General features: G+C 38.7%; 1 protein-coding gene across 2 annotated transcripts; it reads right to left on the minus strand.

The window, feature by feature from the left end:
• Nucleotides 1-26,886, minus strand: LOC117955523 (serine/threonine-protein phosphatase 2B catalytic subunit alpha isoform-like). 2 transcript variants are annotated; one of them, XM_034890062.1, is made up of 14 exons: nt 26,498-26,883; nt 19,905-20,105; nt 14,549-14,673; nt 14,293-14,404; nt 13,727-13,872; nt 13,486-13,625; nt 7,506-7,583; nt 7,287-7,381; nt 5,793-5,918; nt 5,611-5,691; nt 5,012-5,096; nt 4,735-4,832; nt 4,145-4,195; nt 1-3,065 (listed from the first exon to the last, which is right to left on the minus strand). In XM_034890062.1, exons 1-14 carry the CDS (start codon nt 26,550-26,552, stop codon nt 2,890-2,892), a joined length of 1,569 nt encoding a protein of 522 aa, XP_034745953.1. In that variant the 5' UTR covers nt 26,553-26,883; the 3' UTR covers nt 1-2,889. The 2 variants fall into 2 exon arrangements, with proteins under 2 accessions (XP_034745953.1, XP_034745954.1); XM_034890063.1 differs by lacking the exon at nt 4,145-4,195 and having other exon boundaries at nt 26,498-26,886.
• Between the last annotated feature and the right edge of the window lie 739 nt (nt 26,887-27,625).

The following is a 27,625-nucleotide window of genomic DNA, read 5'->3' on the forward strand; positions in this document are numbered from 1 at the left end:
TTTTCTTTGTGTTCATTTAATTTAACATCTGAAAACCATGCTATCATGCTTTGGCAGCCTGAAAGTTGCTTTTCACTGAGATTATATTCATTCACACAATTGAACATTTTCTGTACATGAGTACAACAGAAAAAAATAAACAAGGCTTCACACCTTAGAAGGGCATCTCTGCAAACAATAAATCAATATAAAATTAAAAGCAGTGGTAATAAGTAACGTAACCAAAAAATGGACAAGAAACTATCAAAGGAAGCCTATTTATAAAATGTATAAAACAAGTCAAATAAAATTATAAATGTGATTCAAAAATAAAATAATTCAAGTTTACTATTTGAAACACAACTATCACAATTATAATCTCACATAACAATTAGGAACTTAATTGCATGCATTGATGCGTTCCATACCATAGATGCTGTGTTAAAAATCACTTTTTGTCCATCCTTAATTCACATACTTTTATCATTAAATAGAAAGATGAAATATAAAGTAGAAAAAATATTAATGTATGAAAGGAAATTCTAGAAATTTATGTGATACAAAGTATCGCTTGAGGTTCTGGCTTCACTGGTATCCACTTTCCCAAATGATTTATTTTTAAAGAAAAAGGTTTCCGGTTTTAGTTTGAATTTTGTTTCTCTTCTTCTATCGGCCATTCGGACTAGGGCTGGGAACCGAATTCAATACTTTTTAGGCACCCGCCGAATTGCCTACTCAAAAAATGCCACGTCATTAAATATCAAATTTCACTACCTAAGGAGGAAATCTCATCAGCATCAGTGAGCCAATAAGCACGCAGGATGCTTCTACCAAGATTCAGTGTTGCTGGTGATTGGCTGTTACACGTCGTAGAGACTCGCAGGACAAAGCTCTACGTTACGCACAGAGACGGGGCTCACGTAGTAGGAGCCGATAAATAAATAAAAATAGTTGTGCCATTATGTGTAATGTTAGAATTTCTTTTGTTTTTAAATGGAGTTTATAAAATTGGCATCGAAAGAAAGTATCGTTCAGGAACCGGCATCAAAGTCACGTTATTGTTATCAGTAATTGTATCGACATTTTTTCAACGATGCCCAGCCCTAATTTGGACATGGGAATTGATGTTTAATTTGGATCACAGTGTGCGCACTTCAGGAAAGTTTTTCTCGGCCTGTTTCTCCACTGTACTGCACAGTAAAATCCGATTAGGAAAATAATAAGGAAATATGTGATTAACACACTTTGATGGAAGATGGGTGGATTCATAAACCAAAAGCCTGGCCTATTGTTCTCAGTTTTAATAAAAGAACTAATTTTACATTACATTTTTATATTAATCTAAGATCAATTTTCACTAAAAAGAAAATTGTCCTAAAAAGAAGCATTAATTAACTAAATTCTGGCCCGGATACATTCTTCAAATACCTTAAATACATCTAAGCCAGCTTATTCCTAATGACACAATGGGTGTGGTTGTTAAATACTCTTTAAACAAAGATGTTTCAATTCTATGCATTCACAAATTTGTAGAATTTCCTTCTCACTTTGATATAGTACTTTGTGCAGCTCTTATGCGTGAATTTGCAGTTCAGCAAACAGTGCAAAAACTCAAAGGGTGCTAATGTATACTTGAGTTACTGCACATATTGTTTTACTTTCTCTTTAGCAACAAGCAGGTGAGAAATAATCGAGTAGTGTGTGGCAGCAGAGTATGTCCCAAAGTTCAAAATCACTTCTCTTCTTCTTCTTTTGGGATCAGAAACAGGTGTTAATGCAGCTTTGTTGCCAGTCATAGAAATGCAGAAGAGATGGGAAAAGCCTCTTTCGGTGGAGGATGCTCAAGTGTATACTTTTCAGAAAGTGTGTGAGGTATAGCTTGATCAAAAAGCCATGCTTCTTTGACGTGAACTACTTAAACATTTACTAGAGGAAGAACTATATTTTAAGGATGGTCTGGACAAAAATATAACCCTTTGAGGTTCCCCTACGGATGCTGATGAAGTTTCAGTTTTATGTGGGATAGTGTGCTCCTTTTGCATTTTTCCATGTCAAATCTTGGTGTTTACCTGTGAAACTGAAGTACCTGCAGTGGAACCAAATTTTACAAGTGCTCTTTTCATCCCCTCCCTTTCTTCCCTCATCCCCTCCAAGTTACGTCTTGCTAGGAGATGACTGATAATGAGGGAGGTGAGGAAAGGAGCAGTGCGTGAAGTAGTGTTGAAATGTACCAAAGAGGAGTTTGAGCTCAGACTGCAGTGGATTTGGTGAGTACCCTGTCCTCTTTTCCCTGCAGGATGGTGGCATCTTACTACAGGGTAAATTAATCAATTTAAGTCCACTGCTATAAGATCGCACTGCAAGTTTTACGAGGTTCACATTTAGTGGTGTGACTTGGTAATACTAGCAAAACGGATTCTTTTCCTCATGAAGTGAATTTGTGAGTCATTCATAATGAACACTTTATGAAACCGTAACATGATTAGTGTGGCATGGATACTGCGATTATGTCTTCTGTCAGGCCCTGTGATGAAGGAGCAGACATTTGTCAGCACTCAGACCAACACAACCCCCAACATATCAGTCTGTAATTGAACTGAGAAAGGGAACAACAGGCAGAAACAACTTTCAACCACACTTCTGTCAGGCTGCAGCCTTCTGGCCTCTTCTTATCCCTGCACTCTGCTGTGAACCCCTCCCCCCCCTCCCCCCCCTCCCCTGACTGTGCGATGACATACTGTCATGAAAAAAATGACCTTTTTCGCCTGTTTTAGTTTTGCTGCAGATATTCATGTTCTGTCAGTCGGCCTGTTTTTTTTTTTCCTGTTCTGAGGCCGGAATTCCCAATTTGGCAATGTCTTGCTGCACAGAGCAACAGCAGTACGGTTCTGAGGCTCCGACAGCACGTGACTAAATGTTGCTGTTGTCATCCGTGCCGTTTGCCTCTGACATATTCATCTTTCCCATGGAGTGACCCACGTGGTTCACCCCGTCCTTGCGAGGTGGCATGCGCTCGTTGATGCGGTCGAGGCCCTTGGCTTCCTCAAAGCTGGCAATCTTGTGCTGGGGGGAGAACCCACGGATAGCTAAAAAGAGAATACACATATAAACATATTAGGCTCACCTTGAAATGACATGTCTTGTCATATTATGTATTTCCCCCAAAATGTAATTTATCAAAACAAATCTCTAAACAATAGATCGTTAACAAATATCTACCGTCCTGCTAGTTATTTCAAATGAGATAAACTGTACATGTAAATAAAGAAATAGATTTGTGTACTGCACATTGGTGTTTGGACCGAAGCGCCTTGTTTAGGGAGCAATGATTACCGTCGACATATCACGAGGAACGGAGGCTTCAGGATGTATATTTCATGTTGATCCTCTAGTCTGTTTCTTAAGCATGCAACACTTTTTTTTTTTAGAACCAGATGGAGGCTATTTATAAGCCAAACCAAAAACAATGAAGTATTGTAGTCATGCATCTCTAAGCAGCACTTGACTTTGCAGTCCCAGTGTTTTAAGTGATCGGGGACTTGCCAGAAAAAGATGTGCCTTTTTTATTTGAGTTATCCCCCCCCCCCTTTTTTTTTTCTCCCCTTGTTTGTGATGACCAATTCCAAATGTGTACTACAGTGATTGCTGGTGATAAGCCTCTCTATGTTGGTAGATTGATACACATAGAGAAAACTGGGACATAAGGGGGGCAACAATTCGTGTTATCTCCATGAGCAGACCCCCCCCCCCCCTTTGGTACATGTACCCTGACAAAACAGTGACGAGAACACCATCCCTCACCAGCTGGTAATTGTAGATGTTTTTTTCTCTTCCCCACTCAGGGACACATTAGAAAACAATTAATTAAAAACATCCTCACCCTACATCACAAATAACAATGTTTTTATGAAATAGATTTTTGCAGTTCAGTTCCCAAATTCATCCCCTCTTAAAATCCAATCATCCAGTTGTATTCCTGTTTGAATCACTGGTATTGCAAAGTCAAGTGCCAGCCATACCATTAACCCTTCCTGTGAAATGTCACTTGATGGAGTTATTATTGTGCGAGCTGGTGTGTGCATGAAGTGTTAGTGGCAGGTGAGCTCTGCCGCAGGAAGCCCTGACAATATGTTGAGAGGGGGTTGAAGATGGGGCACAAGTTTACCTTCTCCGTCCTCATCAGTTGTCTCGATGGCTTCGATGGCTTCAATGGTGGCTGAGGGGGAGGAGGGGAGCAGGTTACTCCTGACAAAGCCATGCAAATGTAAAATGCTGCCCCAGCGAAAAGGTGGCTTGTGTTAGGCCAGATGAGATAAACATGTCCACTGGCAATGTAGCCAAACTCAGAGGAATGCCATGCATCAGTACTGAGATAATTGGTGTCAACCTCTGGTTAGATGTGTAAAAAATAAAAAAGATGGATCCATAGAGAGAGAGAGCGGGACAGATGTGTTGAAACAGAAAGAGGTTGAGCTGAAACTATAAAAGAGTTTAGATAAGAGGATAGAAATATTGAAAAGCAGTTTTGGTCGGTTCTTCTCTCCTAGCTTAGATGTGTTCCGAGCATCGCTAAGAGGCCAAAAAACAAAGCTGGCTGGCTGCTCTATATTTAAGTTGGAGAAGGAGTGAGGGGGGGAGAGAAAGAGAGACGAAAGACCAATGGTAGGACTGAGTTTGTTGATGAAGAAATAAAACAAAAAAAGATGGAGTGAAGGGTAGAGAAAAAGGCTTATGCTGAGCCTCGTGTTAACTCACCACTCTGCAGTGTCTGCTTGCCTCCAGAGAGAACCCCGCTCGGCAGCATGCCAGTGGGCGTCAGGCCTTTAAGCGTCAACACATTTTCACTCTCCTCTCTGCAGGAAACACAGAGGCAGCGATCGAGGTCACAAAACTTCCCTGAACCCTGATCAAACTGAAGAAAAAACTTGATGCCCCCCTTTTGACAACAGCGTGTACATAGACACTCTACACACATGTACACACAGCAAAAACGTGATACTGTTACAGTGTACTTTACCAACATAAAGTCTACCTGAGAACTGAGAACATTTTGGCCATTTTCCCAATGGCGCGGATCTTGTTCCTGATCACCTCCTTGCGTGCTGCAGCTGCATTGGCTGCAAAAAAATACATACACACCCTGTGATAATAGGCTTCTCTGATACAATAGATGCTGTTATTATAAGCCCATGTATTGCATGAGAAGCTTGTTGTAGGGTTCTATGACACATTCAATATATGTTTCTTGATGCATAGGATACTGTGATAAAAGTCACCCTTATTGCAATACACACTGTTATTATAGGCCATTGTAATGCATTAGATACTGTGTCATCATAGCTTGTCTGAGTGATGAGAAATCAGAAATTGTATTCATTGTCTATCTGATGCAAAAAACCTTGTTTTAGTTTTGTAATGCAATGCAGCACAAATTATCTTTTTTTTTCCCCTTATGAACTGCTGTAGTTTTACATAATTAACTAAATCACATGATAATTAACTGCATGTATCAAGTGTGCAGATCTCCTTCCATGAAAGACATAGTTCTCTTTATGGAGACTGAATCAAATCCACAATGCACTATTGAAAAATTTAAATCGTTACTAAATCACTATTTACAAAATGTCTTACCATCAAATATCTCATCTTCATCATTCATCATGAGTTCATCATCAGAGCAGATGCTCAGCACATTCACCAGCATTTCTGTGACTGGGGAAGAAACAGAGTGTAGGAATGAGCTGAAGTCATTGAGCAATAAGCCAGGAAGATGACAGATCAGAATACTTTGCCCTTGAAACACTTATGAATACCTTTCTCGCCAACAAATGGCAGGGACCAGGTGAAGACATCCATGAAGTTGGGCAGCCAGTAGGGATGGGGTGAACAGTTGAACTGTCGGATGTTCATGACATTATTTTCATATTTCAGTACAGCAGCTGTTGGGGAAGCAGAAGAGAGACAGTAGAATAAAATTTAACCCATCCTGTCCTGTTAATAATTTCCTCGAAGATGATTATGCTCCTTAAAGAAATATTGAATAGATTCAGATGAAGGTTTTAGGGTTAGGTTTTATTTATATCATATGCTTGAAAGATATGTTAAAATGTGCTATTCAAATCCATGCTTACATAACAAAAAACATTGAGAGCAATGGCAAACTCAGTACTCAAATGAGTCATTTTGTTTTAAAGGGTGTACTGTGCAAGATATTTTCAATGTATACTGTCATAGCCATATGCACAACAATGTTTCATATGCTCTCTTCAAATTATTAGTACTCATGTTCTGGGATGTTACCCAGTTTAATTTTTTGTTACATACAGTACTGTATGTTAGAGAACAGAGACAGCTAAAAATTAGACATTTAACCACTAGATGGCCTAGCTAAGGCCAGGGATCGCTGACACTGTTACATCAAAAGGGATAAAGCCACATGGAGGTAGTCATCGATGCCGACAGTCCCTCCCACGCTCCACATCTCCCATGGCCCATAGCAACCAAGACACAGATCTGAGAACACAAACTAAATGCAGATACATTAACCCATACACTCCAGTTTGTGCTGTTGAAACCATTTTAATAGAGAAGTCATGGAGCCCATGGTAGTCATTTTGTCAGAAGTGAAGTGTTTTTTTCTTGAAATCTAACCCAGATGCAGTTAAAATGGACTTGGGGCACCTCTCTTTCACGACACCAGGTTTAACTATTTTATTGTTGTAACATTTAATTAATAACACTAAATGTATGTCTCAAGGCTTGCCTGCCTACTTAACATAGAACATTAGCAATAGAAATGATTTGATATATGGGGGTTTTAAACATGTATACATTTATTGGCTGGACTGCAGCAGCCACTGTAATGTTCTGTATATATTTATATTCACAGTTTAGTTTCAATCTTATATTTGTAGGGTGTTGACACAGTTGAATGCATGATGTTGTAAGAGTTGCGAAGCTGCTTTAAGGAAAATCTTATTGCGTAGTGTGGGGTTAGCAAGTGTGTGGTCAATCGAGAGGGAGAGAGTATCTGTGCATGTGCTGATGTTAGGGTTAGTAGCAGATAAGTTGTCAAGGGTTGGTACATGGACAGTGTAGATTTCAGTTTACTACCGCTGACTATCCCTATAACAATATGGAAACAATTTAGCACATTGATCATACACAGTCAAGCTATATACTTGGACCAAGTCTCAGACCCATTTCTGTGATTAAAAAAAACAATGTCACTGTGCAAAGAAATGATAGAGATGCAAACAGAAACTAAATCAAATACGAGAGTAAAAGGAACAGATATATTGTCTGACCTTTGTTGTTGTAAACATCCAGGTAGTTTGGTGCTGAGAAGATGGTAATGAGGGAAGGGAATCCAGTGGTCTGGCTTTTACGGTACATCCGGTAGCTTCAAGGCAGTCAGGAGGTGGTAAAAAAAGGCAGAGCTTGTTCTTATAATATGTAAAAATGTATTTATTTGTGTTTGTGTGGATATGTGTATTTTTTTAATGTGTGTTGTGGGGATCACATACCCTGCATCTTGTGCTTCATGCGCTCGGATAATTGATAATAGGTTATTGCTCTGTAGGAACTCACATACAGCTGGATAACTGGAAAAGAGTAAATAGAAATGGGATTTAGAGACGTCTCTAAAAATGCTTATTGGGCTATATAATAAAAGAGTATGACAAAGTACTTATCAATTCAGTAAAGCACACAATTTCACCATAACTTTAAAAAAAAATTGCAATCACACAACCAAACTTCTTTAGGTGCAAGTTACTGATTTCACATTGCATTTCACTCACCAGAAAATGAGCAAAGCGTTAACACTCATGAATACATTTATGGAAGCTTTGCTGAGGATGATGCAATGGTGTGAAAAACCAATCCAACGGCTACCTGTTGCAGTTAAATTCCACCTAACCCAGTATAAGTGGCAGTAGGAGCTTCCTGGCACCCAGCTCAGACCTGACAGGAAATGCGCCTGAATGGAAAGGAAGCCTGCGAGGTAGCTCCGGCAGACTGAGTGTGATGCTACACTCACACATGGCATAAGATATGCTGTCAAGTCGGATGTTGCCTCAGGACAACGTTGTGGAGAATAACATTGTTTGTCCCACTTTTAGTGCTGTTCTTTTAGTTGATGATTGATACTGTTCATGGGGAAATAGAAATACTACTAATTTGACTGTTGGGGGCTGAATTGTTTTTTGAAGTTCATATTTCAACCTGCGTTGTTGCAATTGTTTTTGGGTCTTCTCATGATTCTGATCCTCTGAGTTTATGATTTTGATCTTTTGAGTTTCATAAAATCATGAATTTTTATCGAGTTTTGTTTGTTGATTGGGGTTGTTATTCCTCCATTGGCTGCATGCCAAATTCTTCCTCTGTGCTGTTCTGGCCAGATGGACAATGAGCTGCCCCATGGGGAAAGATGATAAAAACCACATAATCTCCTATCTGACAGTTCAGGCTGTAGTTGCTTAGTCATGGAGCAGATATGGAGCAGAATCAGATTCAGAAAGCAGTTTATTGCCACAGTAGCGGAACTACATGGAATTTGCCTTGGTGATTGGGTGCATACATATAAATAAATAAATAAACAAACAAACACATTAAACAATAATAACCATAAACAATAGTACCGAAACAGAGACAAAGAAATACAAAATAGTTGTTTAAGTAGTTTAAGCACTGTGTGCAATGGGCAGGATGGAGGTTAGCGCAAAGTGTAGCAGCTGTAGAGGGGGGGGTGGGGCTCGTTTGTGAGGCTGACTGCAGAGGGGAAGAAACTGTTTTTATGGCGTTAGGTTTTGGTCCTGATGGACTGCAGCCTCATGCCAGAGGGAAGGGGTTCAAACCGTTTGTGTCAGGGGTGAACGGGATCAGCTGCAATCTTTCCTGCCTGCTTCGCCGTATCTGGGAGGCGTACAGTTCCTGGAGAGATGGCCGATTGCAGCCAAGGGGTAGGGGTAGGGTTAAGGTTAGCAGATGTAGGACCTGAGTTTGTCTCCAAAGAAAAAATGAAAACATAAGACCGCCCGGAAAACGTCAGACCCGTGTCACACAGGACATGTTATCGGAATTGGGACACTTCCGCTGCAGTGTGAATATAGCGTTCCATTTAGTAGCTCTCGCCACAGTTGTTATGTAATACCTAGAAGGTTGTGTTATGTCATTCAGAGACCATATCTTCCCTCCAAACTGTCTCTCCTGGGATAGAAAAAAAGATTATAGATTACAGTTTAATTAGCTCTTTTCAAATTTTAATGGTCTAGATTTAGCAACACCTCAATCAGTGTCAGTTTTGAAAAGTCCTTTGTGACTCCTTTTTTTCTTCCAGCTGCTGTATTCCAGATATACAGTATATCGGACAAGGAAGAATATCCTTAGATCTGTTGGTCGTAAGTACAGTCCTGTTAAATTAGGTTGCTATCAAACATTTCCTTGATTGGTTTTTAATTGGTCTTAGCTACGTATCTTGCTAAGAAATGTCTTTCAAACGACTTTGATAATTATTAAATTAAATAAAAATATTTGCTGACTAAAGCGCTAATGAAGACAATACTCACAGATGCTCTTGGTGAAAGCATTAGCCAAAAGTACCAAATGTAAAATAAAAATCAGACATGTCCTTGACTTCCCTGCAAACACCCCAGCTTTTGTTGGTGCAGTTTCTGCACAGGCATTTAGATATTTAAAAACTTTCTTGTAACTTTCTTCTTCTTAAATCTTCTCATTACTGCTTGCACTGATCCACATGGACTGTATTTTCCAACTTAGACTCCACAGTATGTAATCCCCTTTTGAAGACTGGTGCAGTAAAAAACTGAGATATACTGGTTGAGTAACCTATTCGTACAACGCTGCAACCAACACACATTTTTGTTATCAATTAATCTGCCAATTATTGTTTTTTTGATTAATCTATTATGCTTTAGCTGTTAAAATGTGATACAATATTTAAAACATCCATCATAATTTCCTAGGGCCCAAGGTGTTCAAATTGCTTGTTTTGTCTGACCAACAGTCAGATATTACATTTACAGTGATAATCGAATCTGAGAAACTACATTAGCTCTTTTTAAATTATCAATCCCAATGGTTGAGATTAGTGACCATCAACTATTTTGTCTAGACCTACAGTACATCCTCCCTAGCTACAATCCTCTCTTCCGGCATGTTTCTTACAGTCACTGCCATTGATGCACCCATCAAACTTTTAGAAGTGTTTAAAATATTTAAGTGCTCAAAGGTTTGTGTCGGAAGAAAAACAAGAAGACGGCTCCTGAGCACCTGGCGAAACTGTGCCATCCTCGTATATCTAGGACACGTGGCTAACATTCCCTTGGTGGCCAATATATAAATTACAGGAATAGCTGTGTTACACACTAAGATGGATATGCTGTAACTCGTTCCACTACGGCTGACAGTGCATCCTAAAAGAACTGTAAAATGTTATGTAAGTGTTTGTATTTAAAACACATCTGAAATACATTTTAACTTAGAAATACATTTTTGCATCACAGATTTTGTTTTTGTTTTTGTTTCTTGTGCACAGTACTGGCACAGATTTCACATAATAACGTAAAAATAAAGATCCAACAGTACACTATGTACTAATTTATCTTTTGTCCGCTCCAACGGTATTTATTGATTACTGCGAGGGAACACAGTACACACACATTGCTTGCCTGCGGCTCACATTCCTTCTCTCCCCTTTGTGAAAACACACAATTATGTGTTGGTGAGACTGAGTGAGAGAGAGAGAGAGAGAGAGAAATCTGACAAGTGAGTATGAGCGAAGGAGACAGAGAGAGATGGAAGTGCTGTGTTGTGAGTGTGAAACTGAGAAGTTTTTTTTTTTTTTTTTCTTAAAAAAAATCCATCTGTCGGGCATCACATTTAAAATCCCCAGTATAAAAACCATAATATTCCTAATCACTGAGCAGAATCACATTTTTCTACTTACAATTACTGCACAATAAATGAGTCTTGGTTAGTTAGTGCTTTGAAATTGATAATAATATAGTTCTGATGAGGTTGCAAAATGTAACAGAACATGTAGCTAGTATTGTATTACAATATACTTAATACTAACCCTTGTGTGTTAAAGCATTACAACATTACATAATTGAAATGGATCAGTTGTGTCACTGTCTCCAGATGGAATGGACATATGAAACTTTTTGGAAAACATCTAAAATTCTGGATGATTTGATTTTTATTTTTTTTTGTCATAAGAAGAGGCATGAAACTTTTACATTCTGACATGAGGGAATTAGTCTTCTAAAATGCATCCATTTGGTCATTGTTTACATAAAAGTTTGATATAATATCAAAAAGAACCAAGAACATGCATGCATGGAATTTACTGTTAAAAACTCTGAAAAAAAAAACACATGGGATCTTGTACAGTAAGATACATCTATTACAAACATTATTCTTAGCTCTGAGGACCAAGCAGTTGCATGTCACTACCTGAAAGGAAAATGCTCAGTGTTGATTTTATGGAACACCTGTAAAGGGAGTGGAATAATGCTGCCCAATGTGTGTTTGTGTGCACAGTTCATGTATTGAAAACAATCAGTCATTGTCAGTATGTTGCTTAAAGTCAAATAACTGCACTGTATGTGATTGAATTTTAATGTTCACCATTTTTTCTTAACCTGCTTATATATACTTCTATTTTAGATAGAGATTTTCTTGCATTTCCCAGGAGAATGTGGTTCTCTGTGCTGCATACATACTCTGTAGACGGTAAGAGTCAAAATGATGGAGAGGTAAGTTTAAGAGTGAAGGCAGAACAAAGCCATGGGGAGTTAGATGACTATTATAGCAGCATCCTCCACACATCTACAGAATAATCCTCACTAAGCTCCTCTCTCACTGTTAGAAGATGGTTTCTCACCGGTGACCATTTAACAACAGTGAAAGGAAACGTTAAGACCCATCACCTGCTTATTTTTTTTTATTTTTTTACTGGGTTAGATACTCTCCACGGGTGCTTGTAAACTCTAAGTAACAAGGAGATGTTATATGTGTAAATATATTATGAAAACAGAAATGTTTGCACTTTAGTGGAACTTTTTCACCTGATATTATTTAAAGCAAATGTCCCCTTTGACACTTCCCTGTGCACCCACAAACACACCAAAATGAGACTTGCTGGGTTATAATGTACATCTGAACTGCAATTATTCAGCACATACACTCAGTCATTTTGTCTTTGGTGGAGGAGTAAATCTTCCTGATTCTTTTCGTGATATGAGCAGAACTGCGGCTCCCACACAGAAGGGTCTCTATTGTTCTGAACCTTCATTAAGAAAACTCTCACAACAACTGCCAGCTAAAATCTTCTCCTCACCACCACCACCTACTTCTACAGCATCTCTTCATGTCCCAACAATATTAGGACAGTGCTCCTCCTTTTATATGCCCTGTCATGGAGGTTGAATAGTTGCATCACAAACCCTTTCCCAATTTGTCTCGCTATTATATTTTACTCTTCTCTGTTTCTATTGACTCCAAGTCCACCCAGCTAATCCGTCTGTAACAGTCTGCTCTGTAAGTCAAAAAGACAACCTCTGCTCAAAATCCACTGTTAACCACAAGGCAATGTGGCCAACTTACTTATACACACACACATACACACACACACACACACACACACACACACACACACACACACACACACACACACACACACACACACTATATAGGCTTTAAGGTTATGTTTATCTATTCATTCAGTCTTCCTAATCACATCTCATGCTATCCCATTATGCAGGGTTAAGTGTTGGTCTATTGTTCGTTTTGTTATTTGTGGTTTTGCTCAGGTAGCAATAAATGTTTGATATTAATTAATAATTTATAATCTTAACATCTATTTTTTATATTAAGAGTTTGGATTGTGAGGCTTCTGTGTAACAGTCAAATATCACCCAGTACTCCCGCAATTCTCTTGAAGGATTAAATTTGATCTCATTGAGACTGATAATTTTGGCTGTTAATCTTTTAATGCATGACGTTCCCATTCCCCTATCTTCTCCTTTCTCTAAAATACACGGCTTTATGAAGCAATAAAAGGTGTGAAGAAGAAACCACCTAGTGTAGATCATGATCGACCAACACAGGATTCTTTTTATTTTCGGTTACAGTGTATATGAGGCAGCATTTATTGTTAAAGTATCCACAGTGTGAGTTGCAAGCTTCCATTTATTTTCCTTCTACTAGAACTGTAACAAGCCACATGGGTCAAGCTAATGGAATCAGTGCAGTGTATGATAGGCACTTGATGTGGGTGATTACTCGCAATGCAGGATGGCAGAAGCACAACATTTCAGACCATTGAATGCAATAAAGCAACTCTGCAATGGACCATTTAGTAAATTTGGATTTTAATACAGTTAAGTATCTAAGTATGAACAATAACAGTGTTATAAAGTTATTCTAATCCAGAATGACTGAAGTTTCTGCAGTAAAGAAGTAGAAAAAGAAACAGCTCACCTGTAGAAGTAGGAGCATCCTCGCACTGTGTTGTGGCTGAAATATTCCTGGGTTTTCTCATTGCCAAAATCCTCCAGAGGATCAGACCACAACAGGTCACACATGGGCCCAAAAGCCGGTGGCTCCTTGAACCGATCCAACTTAACATAAAAAAAGCAGAAATGCCAGTTTTAAAAACTTTTATTTTTAAAACAACCAATGTACATTAAGACTTGATGGAGCTGAGGCAGTATGTCATTACCTTTTTAATGTCATCTAAGGTGTGTATTTCAGGTGAGAGCCCACCATGAACACACAGAAACTGTTGGTTCATGAGTGCAGCCAGGGGAAGGCAGTCAAATGCATCCATACATGAGTCGTAAACCTGCTCTGAGTACTTGATTTTACCTGACAGAAGACGGACGTGTAGTAAGCTGCATCAGTTCTCTCAGATATAACACAATATGTATTTCAAAAGAATCAGAAACAGTTTTACTGGACAAATTTGTTTGCACATTAAATTAAATATTGCATGTTGATTTGTTCTTGTGAGATATTTATAGAACTACACAAAATTACAAAACTAGTACATTGCAATATATACATGGAGAAACTAGATGTATTTTCCTTTCAGGTCTAAATTTTCAATTGTTCATAATCAAATCTATACACCTTTTTGTAGTGCCGTAATACAGACTTAACTTGACAGTCAACAGAAAAGTGCATTACCAAAAGTGCTCCAGGCTACACATGAAATTAGCAAGATACAGAGAGAAAGCTATGTAAACAATAAAAAAAACAATATGATAAACTCTTATATGTACTTACATTCTTGTTTGAAGGTGAAATACTCTGTCAAATGTCTACATTCATGATTTCCCCGAAGTAAAAATAGTGTCTTTGGATAGAGGATTTTCAGTGACCAGAGGTATAAAACACACTGTCAAAACACATGACATGAACAAAGTATTATTCCATGCAAAAATCTGTATAACATACTGCATGTTACAGTGATACTATATAAAGCTTTCTGCAGTTTGTCCCCCCTATGACATGTACTTAATAATATTCAGATTTGTTTTACCTCAATACTGAAGTAGCCACGGTCCACATAGTCCCCGAGGAACAGGTACCGTGTTGTGGCTGGTGATCCTCCCACTTCAAACAGCTTCATCAGATCAAAGAATTGCCCATGGATGTCACCACAGACTACAAAACAACCGAAGGACAGCATAAGTTCCACAATCAAAGAATTTGATTTAACATCTTTGTCTGCATCTCGGTGTTTTGTGTGTAAGTGTGCACATCCATGGATTTTTTTCTGTTGCATATGTGATGGCAGAAAACCCCCCAACACATTTCTCATGTTCAGCACAGGTCTGTAGTATCATTTGGCTATTTTGCCCTATTCCATTCAGTGAAACAATTACAGTAGCCTCACTATGGGTTGATCCAACTCTCAAACCTCTTGTAGCTTATGAATCCCACTCACAGAAAATGATACAGTTGTATTGTTATGAAGCTAAAAATCAGAGATGTTTTTCTTCCAATAAAAGAAGGCTGCATTTGTAAGGAGAACCACGAGAGCCATCTTTTATCTATTGGTTCAAAGACAATAAACATGAGGGATAGTAGAGAATATTCTGGCAGGATGTCATGGCAGTACAGAGTAGTATCAGAGGTATCACTTTGTATCAGAGGTGTCTATCTTCTTTTAATGCTCACAGATTAGCTTTATAAATAGACAGGTGAGCAGGCAGTGCAACTACATGGAAATGTTTGTGTTAATATCTGTGTCTCACCAGTCAGTTAATTATATAGTGATTGTTATCATAATTGCTGTTGCTACTATCAAGAAATTAAAGCAACTTACAATCAAGTACAATGTCCAATGAATTGTAGATGGCATTTAACCATAAACACATGCAATAAATAGTAATTTACATATGGTATATACAGTAAAAGCAGCATTTCAGATGCTAGTTTTAACATGTCAGCTATTTACATGTCAACATTTATTCATTATTACTATGTATTGTTTTAATAATAGGCTAACACTGCCCCAACACACTTCACAACTCCTTTAATGGAGAAGGTAAAATTGTCACTATAAAAAAGTGTTTATTATCTATTATCTGCTTAGTCTTTTACCCCTCCAATAGGTCCATAAATTGTGTCAAGTAGGACCAAGATGGACTTCACTTTTAACAGTCAGCAGAGCAACAGAAAAGACTTTGAAAATACTATTCCTGCATATTCATATTCCTACAGCAAGAATGCATATTTAATCTACTATCACAGCCACACTGCCAGTATTAAAACATCTAAAGAAGAATTTAATGGTACGAATTTTTCCTGTCCTCATCTTATTGAGATATTGCCACAGTCTTTGGCTGAAAGGCCTTTGTCCTCCACAGAGAACTGAGAAGCTCTCACCTCAAAGAGGTAGAAAAAGCTTAAGCCCGCAGGAGAGATACATACTTTTCGGAGCGAACACTATGGCTCTGGAGTGCAAAACTACATCTCATTTCCTAACTGCCTTCAATTTTTCATTATCATCTTCCTCTGTCTCCTTCTCTCCTACTCATCCTCCATCTCCCCTCTCTTTTCTGTCTCCCCTATCAGCTCCACAGTGGCCTTCGCCCACTCAAAGCTTAGAGCAATGTGAGTGGGAGACTGCTTGTGTGACTAAAGCAATCAAACACACACACACACACACACACAAACACCCATGGAACACATCCATGCAAGTAAAGATTCACAAGTGCATACATGCTTCATAATATATGAATACACACACACACACACACACACAGCTTCAGAGACATTCAAACACAACTCAAGCTCACAAAGACATGAAACAGACCTCTACACTCACAAATGCCCATGCACAATACTCAGTTCCTCGTCCATATTTCATGTTTAATAAATAACGCCTTCATTTTCCTGATACAAGTCAAGAGGAAGAACCTGAGACGTCTCGTCAGGTCAATGTGCACTTCATCCATCTGTCCCCTTTCTTTTAGCTAAACACTGTACGTGCTTTCAATCAAGACAATTAAGCTGATGGGATGCTAATTATATATATATAATTAATATCACACAGTTTTGGGTGAAGCAAAAGGACATACTACAAATCAACATAACACATGATTGTGGCCTCATAATGCACCAACATCTAATGTCCACAATGCAGAGTATTTATGGGGAATTTAGGTATGTATCAAAGAATAGAAAGATGTTACTTTGAGATGAGCAAAATGGAGTCTAGTACCAAGGATTGGGTGTCATTTGAATTCTTTTTTAAGATTTCTTGATTAGCAACAGTTGAGACAGACAAGAAACATGGGAGAGAAAGAGGGTTGACAGTTGGAATCAAACCATGGAACATCGTGGCTACATTGTATGTCCAACCACTGCCAGGACACCCCTTTTTTTTTTAAGACTATAGCCAATATGGTACCTGAGTTGTTTTTTATACCTGTTTTTACCACAGGACACCCCAATGAAACCCTTTCCTTAATTTACCAAAAGAATCGTATACGCCTAAATGTTGCTGAAACACAAGCAGCCGTAGATGTTTGCAATTTAAAGTTGACAAAGCTTCAATTTAAATAAAAATTTCGAATTTCACTCAGTATAAAAAAGTATGGACATTTTATACCAATACCTACTAGCACCTTTTAGTTTGTCAATTATCTGAATTCATTAGTTTAGTATTGGCTAAATAGGAATTTTTTGTTCAGTTTTTAAATATATTTCCTGATTGATTCTACCACTACTCCAGTGGAGGCGCTAATGAGGTAAAAAAACAGGAGTAAGATGGTTCTTTGACGTACAGTATGGTACTCAATTCTCCCGGTTCAGTCATACCATTCGGGTTAATTAACCGGCTCTTTGGTCAGTTGGTCAACACTATTCTGTGTTTGCGCACCACCCCCACCCCTCCTCCACACAGTTGCTAGTAGCCAAGGAGAACATGAAGGATTACAAAAACATGATGGACTCTTCAGTAGAGGTCATTACCTTCACTCGATTTTCTGCGCATAAAAATGTCGCCGGATGATACCAGCTTCTGAACATAGACATACTGAGAAATACAGAGAGAGTTGTGTGGATCTAATAGTCTTAATTAGCTTTGTAGACACTTATTTGGCAATGGCTTGAATGTAAGGGACGTTTATTAATATGGAAAAGTTACGCACTAAAGCTTTAACACGCTTCTTTTAGACAGAATGATTCCAGAAAAATATTATTTCTGTTTACTAATGATTTTTAGCAATGACTAATAATGTAAACGTGATTTGTCTACTGCATCAACTAACAACTCTGCATTAATACTGCTTGACTTGTTAAGTTTCACCTCGTAAAAACTAAGGTAACGGATTTCCACGCAAATTTCTAGTAAAGTTCATTCATATTTTTAATTCATATTTTTATTTTACTTACCTTTTAGCTTGATTTATGTTTATGTTGCTGGTTCACTAAACTACAACTGTGTCTCTTACTAAGTTAAACAATTGTTGAGCAGGGTTAGCCAGAATGTGATTTCTTTAGCTAACTTAAAAAAGAAACACAATAATGTTCTCTTTGTAGTCAAAGCACCACAGTAGCCCACTTTAATTGAAAACCCTCACCCAAAAAGGAATCCGGGATTTAGTCTTTGATGAGAGGACTTATAATGAGAGATTCAGTATGAGAGAGTCAGTATACTGAAATATTGTTGGCCTATTTCACTTATATGACAAGATAATGATTAATCTACCATTAAGTGAAATTTTTCTGCTGTGAGAACTTAAACTCATATGGATACAGTGTCTCTTATCTGATTTCATCTTTGCTTGTGCTCCAGTCAGGTGCCCTGCTTATTTTTGTACTACAGGTACAAAGAAGAGCATTGTCAGTCCACATCATCTCCCTACCTCTTAGGTCTTTCTCCGCTCTCATCCTCTCCTACAGAAATACTGCCATGAAGACATTTGGTTCAGGCAAATAGTTCCCCCTTTGCATAAATTGTATTTTATCCTGACTATACCCTAACTTTTTCATCTAGTGCGACCATTAGGTCAACATTTAGTTCAAGTTGTCCAATACTTTGGTTTATAACCAAATACCCGCAAAACTAAGAATATTAGCTTTACCTTCACCTGCTCCACCTTTGGTTTGGGCTAATTAGCAAATGTTAGCATGCAACACGCTAAACTGAGATAGTAAACATTATAAACATCATACCTGTTTTACGTCAGCATGTTAACATAATCATTGCCGCAAGCAAGCTGTAGACTGACTTATTAAGGTAAATGACACAAAGCAATTATACACGTGATCATGCCTTTCGCTAAGCAGGGCTACACTGTTCAACGAAAGTCAACATTTTGTAATAATAAAGAGCATTAACTCACAGATTTAAAGGTCAAATTAGTCAGGGCCAAAACAACAAGCTAACAAACCCACAAGTTGCGTATCAATTCGGATACTTTTGTTGAGTACACTGCGTACACTATGTACTCACTTGTGTAGTGTGTACATTTTGACAGGGTAGTGTTGTCTCAAATCACGCACGGCCGTTATGCAATGACCAGAACTCACTCTTCTTTTATTCTTCTTCTTCTCTTTAATGGTAAATTGCAGCAAGGTGGAGCATTTCCGCCACCTATTGTTGCCAGACAAAATATATACCGACTTGTTTACTCACTATATGCCTTCAGAATAGTGGTGACAAGAGAACACAAGTATTAATTACATGTGTATAGTTCGGTTTTAGCCGAAGTTAAATTATGTGTTGGTGATGATGTAGCTTCTGATACATAGCAAAGATGGTGACCGTTGACGGAGAGTAGTGTCCAGCGTTCCACACTGAACGTTTTGAGTGCAGCATCCAGGGACTCGTAGTACACTCAATTTGGCCATACTTCGTTAGTTTTTTTGTTAGACAAAATCAAAGTCTGACTAAAGTGTTGGCCAAAAATTACCTTCTTACACATCCAGTAGACATGGAACAACAAGGTCTAGTCTGGTGTAGTCTGTATCTATGTCATACTCTTCACTTGTTTCCTGTCTGTCTCTATTAATTGTCCAAACATAAAAAACAGTAAGACAATGTCACACAACCATAGACCGGACTCCCTATCCGAATTTGTATTAATGGGGTGTAGAAAACATCAGAAACGTCTTTCAGTATAAAGCACAAATATTCAACAGCACCACACACCACAAACCACAGCACTCAAAATGACCAGTGAGTTGAATCAACACCTCTCCAAAACAACAAACTGAACATTAAAACATCTGAAATTAGAATATTAGCTAAGTGTGAAAAATGTTCTCCTTAGTTAGTGTGTGTGTGTGTATGTGTATATAGTATATATATATATATATATATATATATATATATATATATAGCAGCAGGGCCAGGTAAATAATGGTAATAGGGGTAATACCTGTGACTGGTGCTTCAATGTCCAGTATAGTTTTCTCCTGGCGCAAGATAGCTGCTCCCTCACTGACAATTCGAAGAGCCACAGCTTCTTCTACACGGCCCTCCTTGGTGAGGTGGGCCTTCAGGAGATCCACACGAGGTTTCCCTTCGCAGTCAAACACTTCCTTAATTGTAAGGCGGTGGCTCAGGGGGAAAGGGACAGCTGAGGAAAGAGCACAGGCACATGGTGGCTTTTAAACAAAGGGGGCATCACGGTAACTATGGCTACTGTTAATGCCATCGAGATTACAATTGTTGATTACAGTTTTTTGCACTGTTGTGAGAATAATGGCAAAAACCACTCAGGAATGATGCAGACAACATATCAAGTATTTCATACAGAAATTCTAAATAGAAAAACACATCTATGTTTTGCTCGCAGGTATTATTGTGCTGCTGCTGCATCCATCTTTATTGACTTGAAGTAAAACATCTTTGGCATGAAAACCATTATCATATAGATGGCTTGGCTTAATATGCATAAAGTATAAGAAGCAATTTGCAAATTTATATTTGCAGGAATACCTTCATTTATTCAGAAAAATATGTCAAATACTATAATTCCTTACAGATGTTTGTATGTACAAATTATTATTTTTTTATTTCTAATCACTTTGCAGTTATTTGTGCAGCGTGTTTTACATGTGTTGCAAATCAATTCTTATATTATTTTATGTCAATAATTTATATTTGTAAAGCAAACAATAAAATACAACATACTTAAAATATAAATTTAAATTGTATACAAACAGCAGCTGGATCAGTTACTGGAATTGACGCACAACAAACTGTCAGCTACTAACAGTTATTGCAGTACAGATGTGTGATTACTTGCTAAGTATTTTCTGAGTGCTGGATAAAACTCAGCTAACATCTAAGCACTCTATTCATCCAGCATTCTCCCTGGATTGCTAAAGCCTGTGGCCATTAAAATGCACCAGCTACCTTCCCAACAGACTGCCTGTGAAAGTGTGAATGCCAACCACAGATCATTACTTCAGTGGCAGCAAAGGTTATTTTATTAGATCTGGTGCTGATCTCTGTGTGCTTTGACTACAAGCTGCCAAGGACCATATTGGCATTAATCTACAGATTAACACAGAAAAACTCTTTCTAATGAAAGGAAAAATAAGTCACATAAAGTCCATTTGCAAAATGACTTACAATAAGAAGACACAAACACACACATGATCAACTGTGTGAAAAAAGAACAAGAGAATGGTGCCAACTCAGCAGCTACAGCAGAGCAGAAGATGCTCAGAACTCAGCTGACACTCTGGAAACATACATGTTGAATGTAAACGTTCACCAGTCAAGTGTCGAGGGTGTGCAAGGGGTGTGGTTGTACCTGGGCCAGGGTTTGCAGTTAGTGGACAGACAAAATGCACAAAATTGAAATAAAAACCAAGAATTACTTCATTATTTGTTATGGTTAAGGTTAGCATTATTGTTCTTAGGGCTTAGTTTAAAAAAAAGGTTTTATCTACCTTAAATACTGATTTACCATCCAGTGAGCACGTTAAGTGGCTTAAATAAAACATGCAAGATGTTGCGTATCCAACAGGTGCATTCTGGGACTACCTTAAAAAGATAAATGTTAAAATACGGATGGTGGATCCTTCAGCGGTGACTCCTTTATTTGCTTAGGAATTCTTACCTTCGTTTCGGTGTTTGAGGCTTTTCTGCTGTTTGTGACAATAACCCCTGTCATAGCTGGGACTGCAGATTACTCTTTTAGTTCAAAACATTTGGAATTTGAGAAGCACAATGGGACCTGAGACGCTGAGTGGATTTGTTATATTATGCTTTGAGAATGACCAAGCAGAGAAGTTTCACCTAGAGCAAATTGAGGAGGACTTTGCGATTCACAAGACTCGCAGAAAGATGTTCAGCCAGGTGAGAAGAGTACAACAACAACAACAACAACAACACTTCAGAGGAGGACGTCAAGAACCACTGCGTTGCCTAGAAACGTGTTGTTGTGTGTGTTAAACTCTGGAATATATTTTCTTTACATCTCTGTGTTGGCTGCCTTGGTGAAGCTTTATTCTGTTATTAAAGTGGCAGGTTACTTAATATCCTATTTAGCCTTTTAATGTTTGTTGCAGCTGCCGCAGTGTCTACAGCTAATTTTATTTATTGTTTGTCATTTTTGTGCAATTGTCAGATAATTTGTTATTTTTTTCTGCTTAACCATTTTAAGGCTATAATGAGAAAAGTGGTTGTATATCTATAAGGGCTTGGTAGCGTGAGGTTGTTTCCCTAATGTGAGAAAATATCGTGCATGTTAATGCACTCTATTTTGTAGCCTAAGGGTGGTCTTTAATTTATTGGTCTATCACATAACATTATCATCATCTTATATCACCTCCCTCCCATTTTAAAACGTAACTCAGTAATGCTTACTCTGACTTTTACTTTAATTTGAGTAGTTTTAGTAAAATATTCTAGTACTTTACTCCATCCCCGCACACATTATCTACAAATCAGACAAGACATCAGCAGCAGTATATTCAGGAGTAATGGTATGCTTGCAAAATTTGTGCAGTGCATAGCAAACGGGGCCACTCAGCAGTGGCAAGTGACGTGAAGACAAAAGAAGAGTCTCAAAGCTCAGGCTTAAACCGAACATGATCAACATGCTCTTTAATAATGAATGCTTGACTAGAGAAATCTCCTCAAAGTCGCTGCTCCTGGGATAATGAGGCGGACCCCAGAGAGTGTATAAAGAATGTTCATGGTGTGATGGCGATGTGTGCTTTGACATTTTACCACCAGCTAGTATCAACTCAGCACTGTTACAATGCAAAGTTTTAGTTAGGTTAATGACGTTGTTTGGCAGCATGGCAATGCAACTTGGCAAAATACATCTTAAATGCAGTGATGAATTACCTTAAACTAAGAGGAAGTATACGATGCAATGAGCTATAAAGTCACTGACTAAAATAACTGAAAGGCCAACATGCATAGCTGCTGTAATTGACATTACATGGATGAAAAATGCAGAAACTTAAATCACCATGAACTGATTATACTTTTTATTCAAGCTACTGGAACATTTTTACCAGTATTATGAACTGAACGAGCGTCACATGCAGATGCTTTAAAAAGGACATAACACTTAGCTTCTTTATGCAGAATGGAGCAACAAAGGATTAAGCCCACTAATAACAAAACAATTCCAAAAAGCAACCCAGATGCTAGACAAATGATCTTTAACAATGCATTTTGCAGACATACTGTATATCTAGACTCAAATGTACGAGTCCACTGAAATAGATGTATGGTGAGATGAGATGAAAAGCTTGACTTATGCTCAGCACCAGATCAGAGTTGAACTATGAAATACAGTATGTTGCCGGGCAACAGCAGCAGCAGCATCTGACTGTTGGAGTACAGCCAGTGCCGCCACGGAAAACTGCAATTTGCATTAGAGATTCCCAGAGATGCTGTTGGAAATGCTCATGCGGTAGACACACATCAATTTTTGGTCGATCATATTGAGGAATATGTGCCTGTACTGTACACTCTATTATCCCAAAACACATTTTCTTGAGAACGGTATCTCCATACTGCAAGCTCAAAAAATAAAGCACATTCAGTGTTGCTAATGAGCAACCTTGGATTCATTCAGGAAATGGCTTCATCTGATTGGACTAACTAGACAGTGTGTTTTCATTAGAGGTCCAATCAACATACAGTCTACAGACCCAAGTATCAAGCTTTTAGCATATGTTGTCTGCTTTCTTTCCACCCACCCCCTACAGCTCCAGCTGCTTTATGCAGATGTTTGAAGGGTTATGTACCTCCTGACCAATGTGAAATGTTTATATAAAAGCAGACCCGTTCTGCTAAACTAGCTACTGCGCCATCGTAAAACATTGATAAACTATTATCAACCAATTTGCATATTGGCTACTGAAAGCTGGAGTGAATGTTTAAGCCTGACACATGGCCTGTTGAGTTAAAAACGGACATATCATGTCTCAGTGCAGTGCTTCTCACATCGTTGCAAAGTTATTTAATTTAAGATACTGCTTTTATAGCTTCAAAGAATGGAAAAACTGTTACAAATTGACGTACTGCCTTTCTTTAAAATACAGTGACCATGACATGAAGAAAATGATTTCATACTGTGCTATAATAAAGTAAGATAGTTCACCGGTGTACTAAAGGCCGCATTCCCTGAAATAACTGACCTGAATATGCCTCTCAATGCCCACAGCACAGCGGTGACAATGCCGTGGAACACAAACTGCACAGACCAGCACTTATTGTATCTCTTAAAATATGTTTTGTCAGGTTAAAACAAGTACGAAAGAAGAGTGCAAAAAAACTGGCTGTGGTTTAAGTGCTAAATGTATACAGGGTTAAAAATAACTTGTAGTAAACCTTGAAGAATCAGTGCTCGGTAGTTTTCTACATGCGACACACAATGACTGTCAGAAGTTTCAGTCTGGATTTATCAATATCGCCATTGTCTTGGTAACTTCCTTTGATCCCCTGAAGGATGCATGATTCATTTTCTTGCATCTAGTTTTCTTGTACTTTTCAGCCTTTTGGGGATTACAAAAAACTTGGGTTTTACTACTTTTTCTGAGAGGAATACAAGAATAGTAGAGCAGATAGAAGTGACAAGAAACATTCATGTGTGGTGAAATTATCCATTTTCAATGGTCCAAAAGAGCAAATTAATGTGGATTTAAAGAGAGGTGAAGCTATTGGGAAAGGTTTTTAAAGGTCCAATGACATAGTGCTCTTAGGATGCTTTTGTTTAGGCCTGGGTGGGGGTGTGGCCTTGACCAAATGCCATTTTGTCTGTTTGAAAGCCATGATGTCTCTTTCTCATGGGTGGGCCAAATTCTCTGGGCGGGCAAAGCAGAGAAAGGGGAGGTAACCTTGCCCCTTATGACCTCACAAGGCGCCCATCTGATCGGCCCATCTGAGCTTTCATTTTCTCAAATGCAGAGCAGGGTACCCAGGGCTCGGTTTATACCTATGACCATTTCCAGCCACACGGGTACTAAAGGCAGGCTATGGGAACACATAATAATGTTAAAAAACTCATAAAGTGAAATTGTCACTCCATGGGACCTTTAAATTACCTTAGACTATGAGAATAGCAAAAATGAAACAAAAGCATAATAATTTATTGAAGGAGAAAAAAATGCTTTGAGTGTTTAGAACTGTGTACACAAATGCTTAATGTTACAAGCCCATGTTACAAAAGCAAAAGTCTGAGTCCTAATTTTTGTCTGTGCACCGTTTGCTAATATAAACCTTTTGTTTGACATATTTTTGAATGCCGGGATGTCACTAAAGCTTCACCCAAAAACATCAGTTAAATGTTGGTTGTGAGGTCTTGCTCAAAACAACAACTACTAATGAAATTGTACCAACTTATTTCTCTTGCTGTGGATAGTAATGTGAAATATGATTGTGTGGCTAGATGCACTGTTTGGAGAGAATGTCCTGGCAAAACAATGAAGTGTATCATCTGCTAACATGGCAAATGTAATAAACTGGGTCAGCAGTTTGATGTGTTTCAGAATTTAGGATGCACTGTGTTATTTCCGTACAAAATTAGTCTGAGCGTGAGATTGTTAGGGTACCTCGGGAAGGACTGCTGATTCACAATATAGTTCCTTTTATCCTAAAGTTAGATTTTCAATTGTAACAGTTAAATGCTTACAAGACATTCATTGTGCGTCCATTCATGGTCACATAAGTGCATCTCATAGTGCAGATTATTCTGTTTCCACAACTCTGTAGCCTAAAGGACAAAGTTGTTAATGCTGACAGAGCTACTCAGCTATTACGAACGACAATATAGTCTACACAATGTGAATATATATGCAGGCACAGTGGTGATTGTGAGCGGATCCATTGTAAACATGAACATTGATCAAATGAGTTATGGCACAACTGAGGAACACTTCATCATCCTCCATTGATCCAAGTTGTCCAAGTCATCCTTCTTCACATCTACCGATGCAGCTTTTGGGATCCTATGTAAACCTTGTCAACAAATTAAAACATGACTCACTCCTGCTAAAATATATCCCCATCAAATGTCAATTACAAGCCCTCTTCTTCTTCTTCCACTGGCCCTGTCAAAGCCTGAGAAATCCTGCTGCATCACTGCCCCAGCTTCTACACCAAGCTCGGTAATTCAGCTGTTTTTCCATCTCTCCTCTTATGCCTACACCGAGCTAAAGCCAACATAGGCAGTCACATCGTGACAGCAAATATTAAAATATGAATAAATGTGGGCAATAAAATCCATATTTCCCCGCTGCACTGCTGCTTCTAAGCTGTATGGCCGATCTTCGCGGGGGCTGTGCAGAAAAGAAACCCGGATTGTTTATCAACATCAAAGCTCCAGCAGCTCACTATCATCAGCCTTAACACAACTTGATGGCGGCATATACACCATTATAGCACGACATGAAAATAAAGGCCATGTTCTGCCAAACCACGAGGAGCTAAATACTGGAGATGTTATGTAATAGCGCTATATAGCCATAACCTAACGCAAAATGTAGGCTAACTTACATTTCACCATCCGATCGGTGGCGTTTAAGACGAGGTCAGCGTTAGACATCTTCATGGGCAGTTGCTGTCTTCGAGGCTGAAGCTGTTTTCTCTCCCTCCTTTAAGAGTCTACTCTCAGTATTTGTTGTCGAAATGCGACTGATGCTGTGGCATCACTTAGATGATGCGCCCCCTCCGTGCGTCGGTGCTGCGCCGGGTAGGACTGCTGCTCCCCAGGCAGGGATGGATGCTGGATGCTGGATGCTGTACAGTAGGAGCTGCTGCTGCTGTGCTAAGCTGTTAATGTGGGGGAGGATGAACGGAGAGAGGGAGAGAGAGCGATGCACCCCCAACATGGCGGTGGAGGGAACTCCCACGCAAATGTTTCACGGGACTGCCTGATGCTGCCATCAGATGGAGGCTGAGACGGGGTTGCCCCCACGCACGCACGGCGCGCCATGTTTCGGTATTCTCGAAATTTCTGTACGCCCGAAGATGGGAGCGTGTGGGCCTCGGTTCAAACATGTGTATCATTCATGATCAGTGGACAGGTTCATTTTGATTACAGGCGCGCGCACGTACACGCGAGCATCACAGGCTGTTGGATTTATGGCAAAGACAGCAGAAACATTTCACTTGGTGGCGACAAACAGCCAGGGTTTGCGCAAACTGAGCCACTCAGCCATGGCGATAGCACACGTTTTTAAAGAAAAAATACGGTATGTTATTTTAGCAATTTGGAGATGACGTCATTGTGTTTATGGGCCACAGGAAATTCCAATAAATACATTTTCTGATGAGTGGGCTAATTTTTTCTGCTGTACAACCAGAACTTTTATAATCATTTGTTAATTAGCCTAGATCTATTGTCTGAATTGTGGTCCAGTGCATACATGACATATATAGGATGCACACGATTGAAATTAAAAAATATGAATTCACAAATACTATTTATGTACGAACATTGTGGCACTTCATGTGAAAGTGGCCATTTAACCTCTGAGTGTGGACTGCTCCCATCTCATTCTTCATTTAGCCAACCATGAGACACACCATCTGGGGACCATTACACAAACTACTAGCCATAGTCATAACCCTTGAATGATTTTATTCTAACAAATGAAAACTGTTTTGGAAAACCGTATCAAT

Source organism: Etheostoma cragini, chromosome 13 (assembly GCF_013103735.1).
Source record: "Etheostoma cragini isolate CJK2018 chromosome 13, CSU_Ecrag_1.0, whole genome shotgun sequence".
Classification (NCBI taxonomy): Eukaryota; Metazoa; Chordata; class Actinopteri; order Perciformes; family Percidae; genus Etheostoma; species Etheostoma cragini.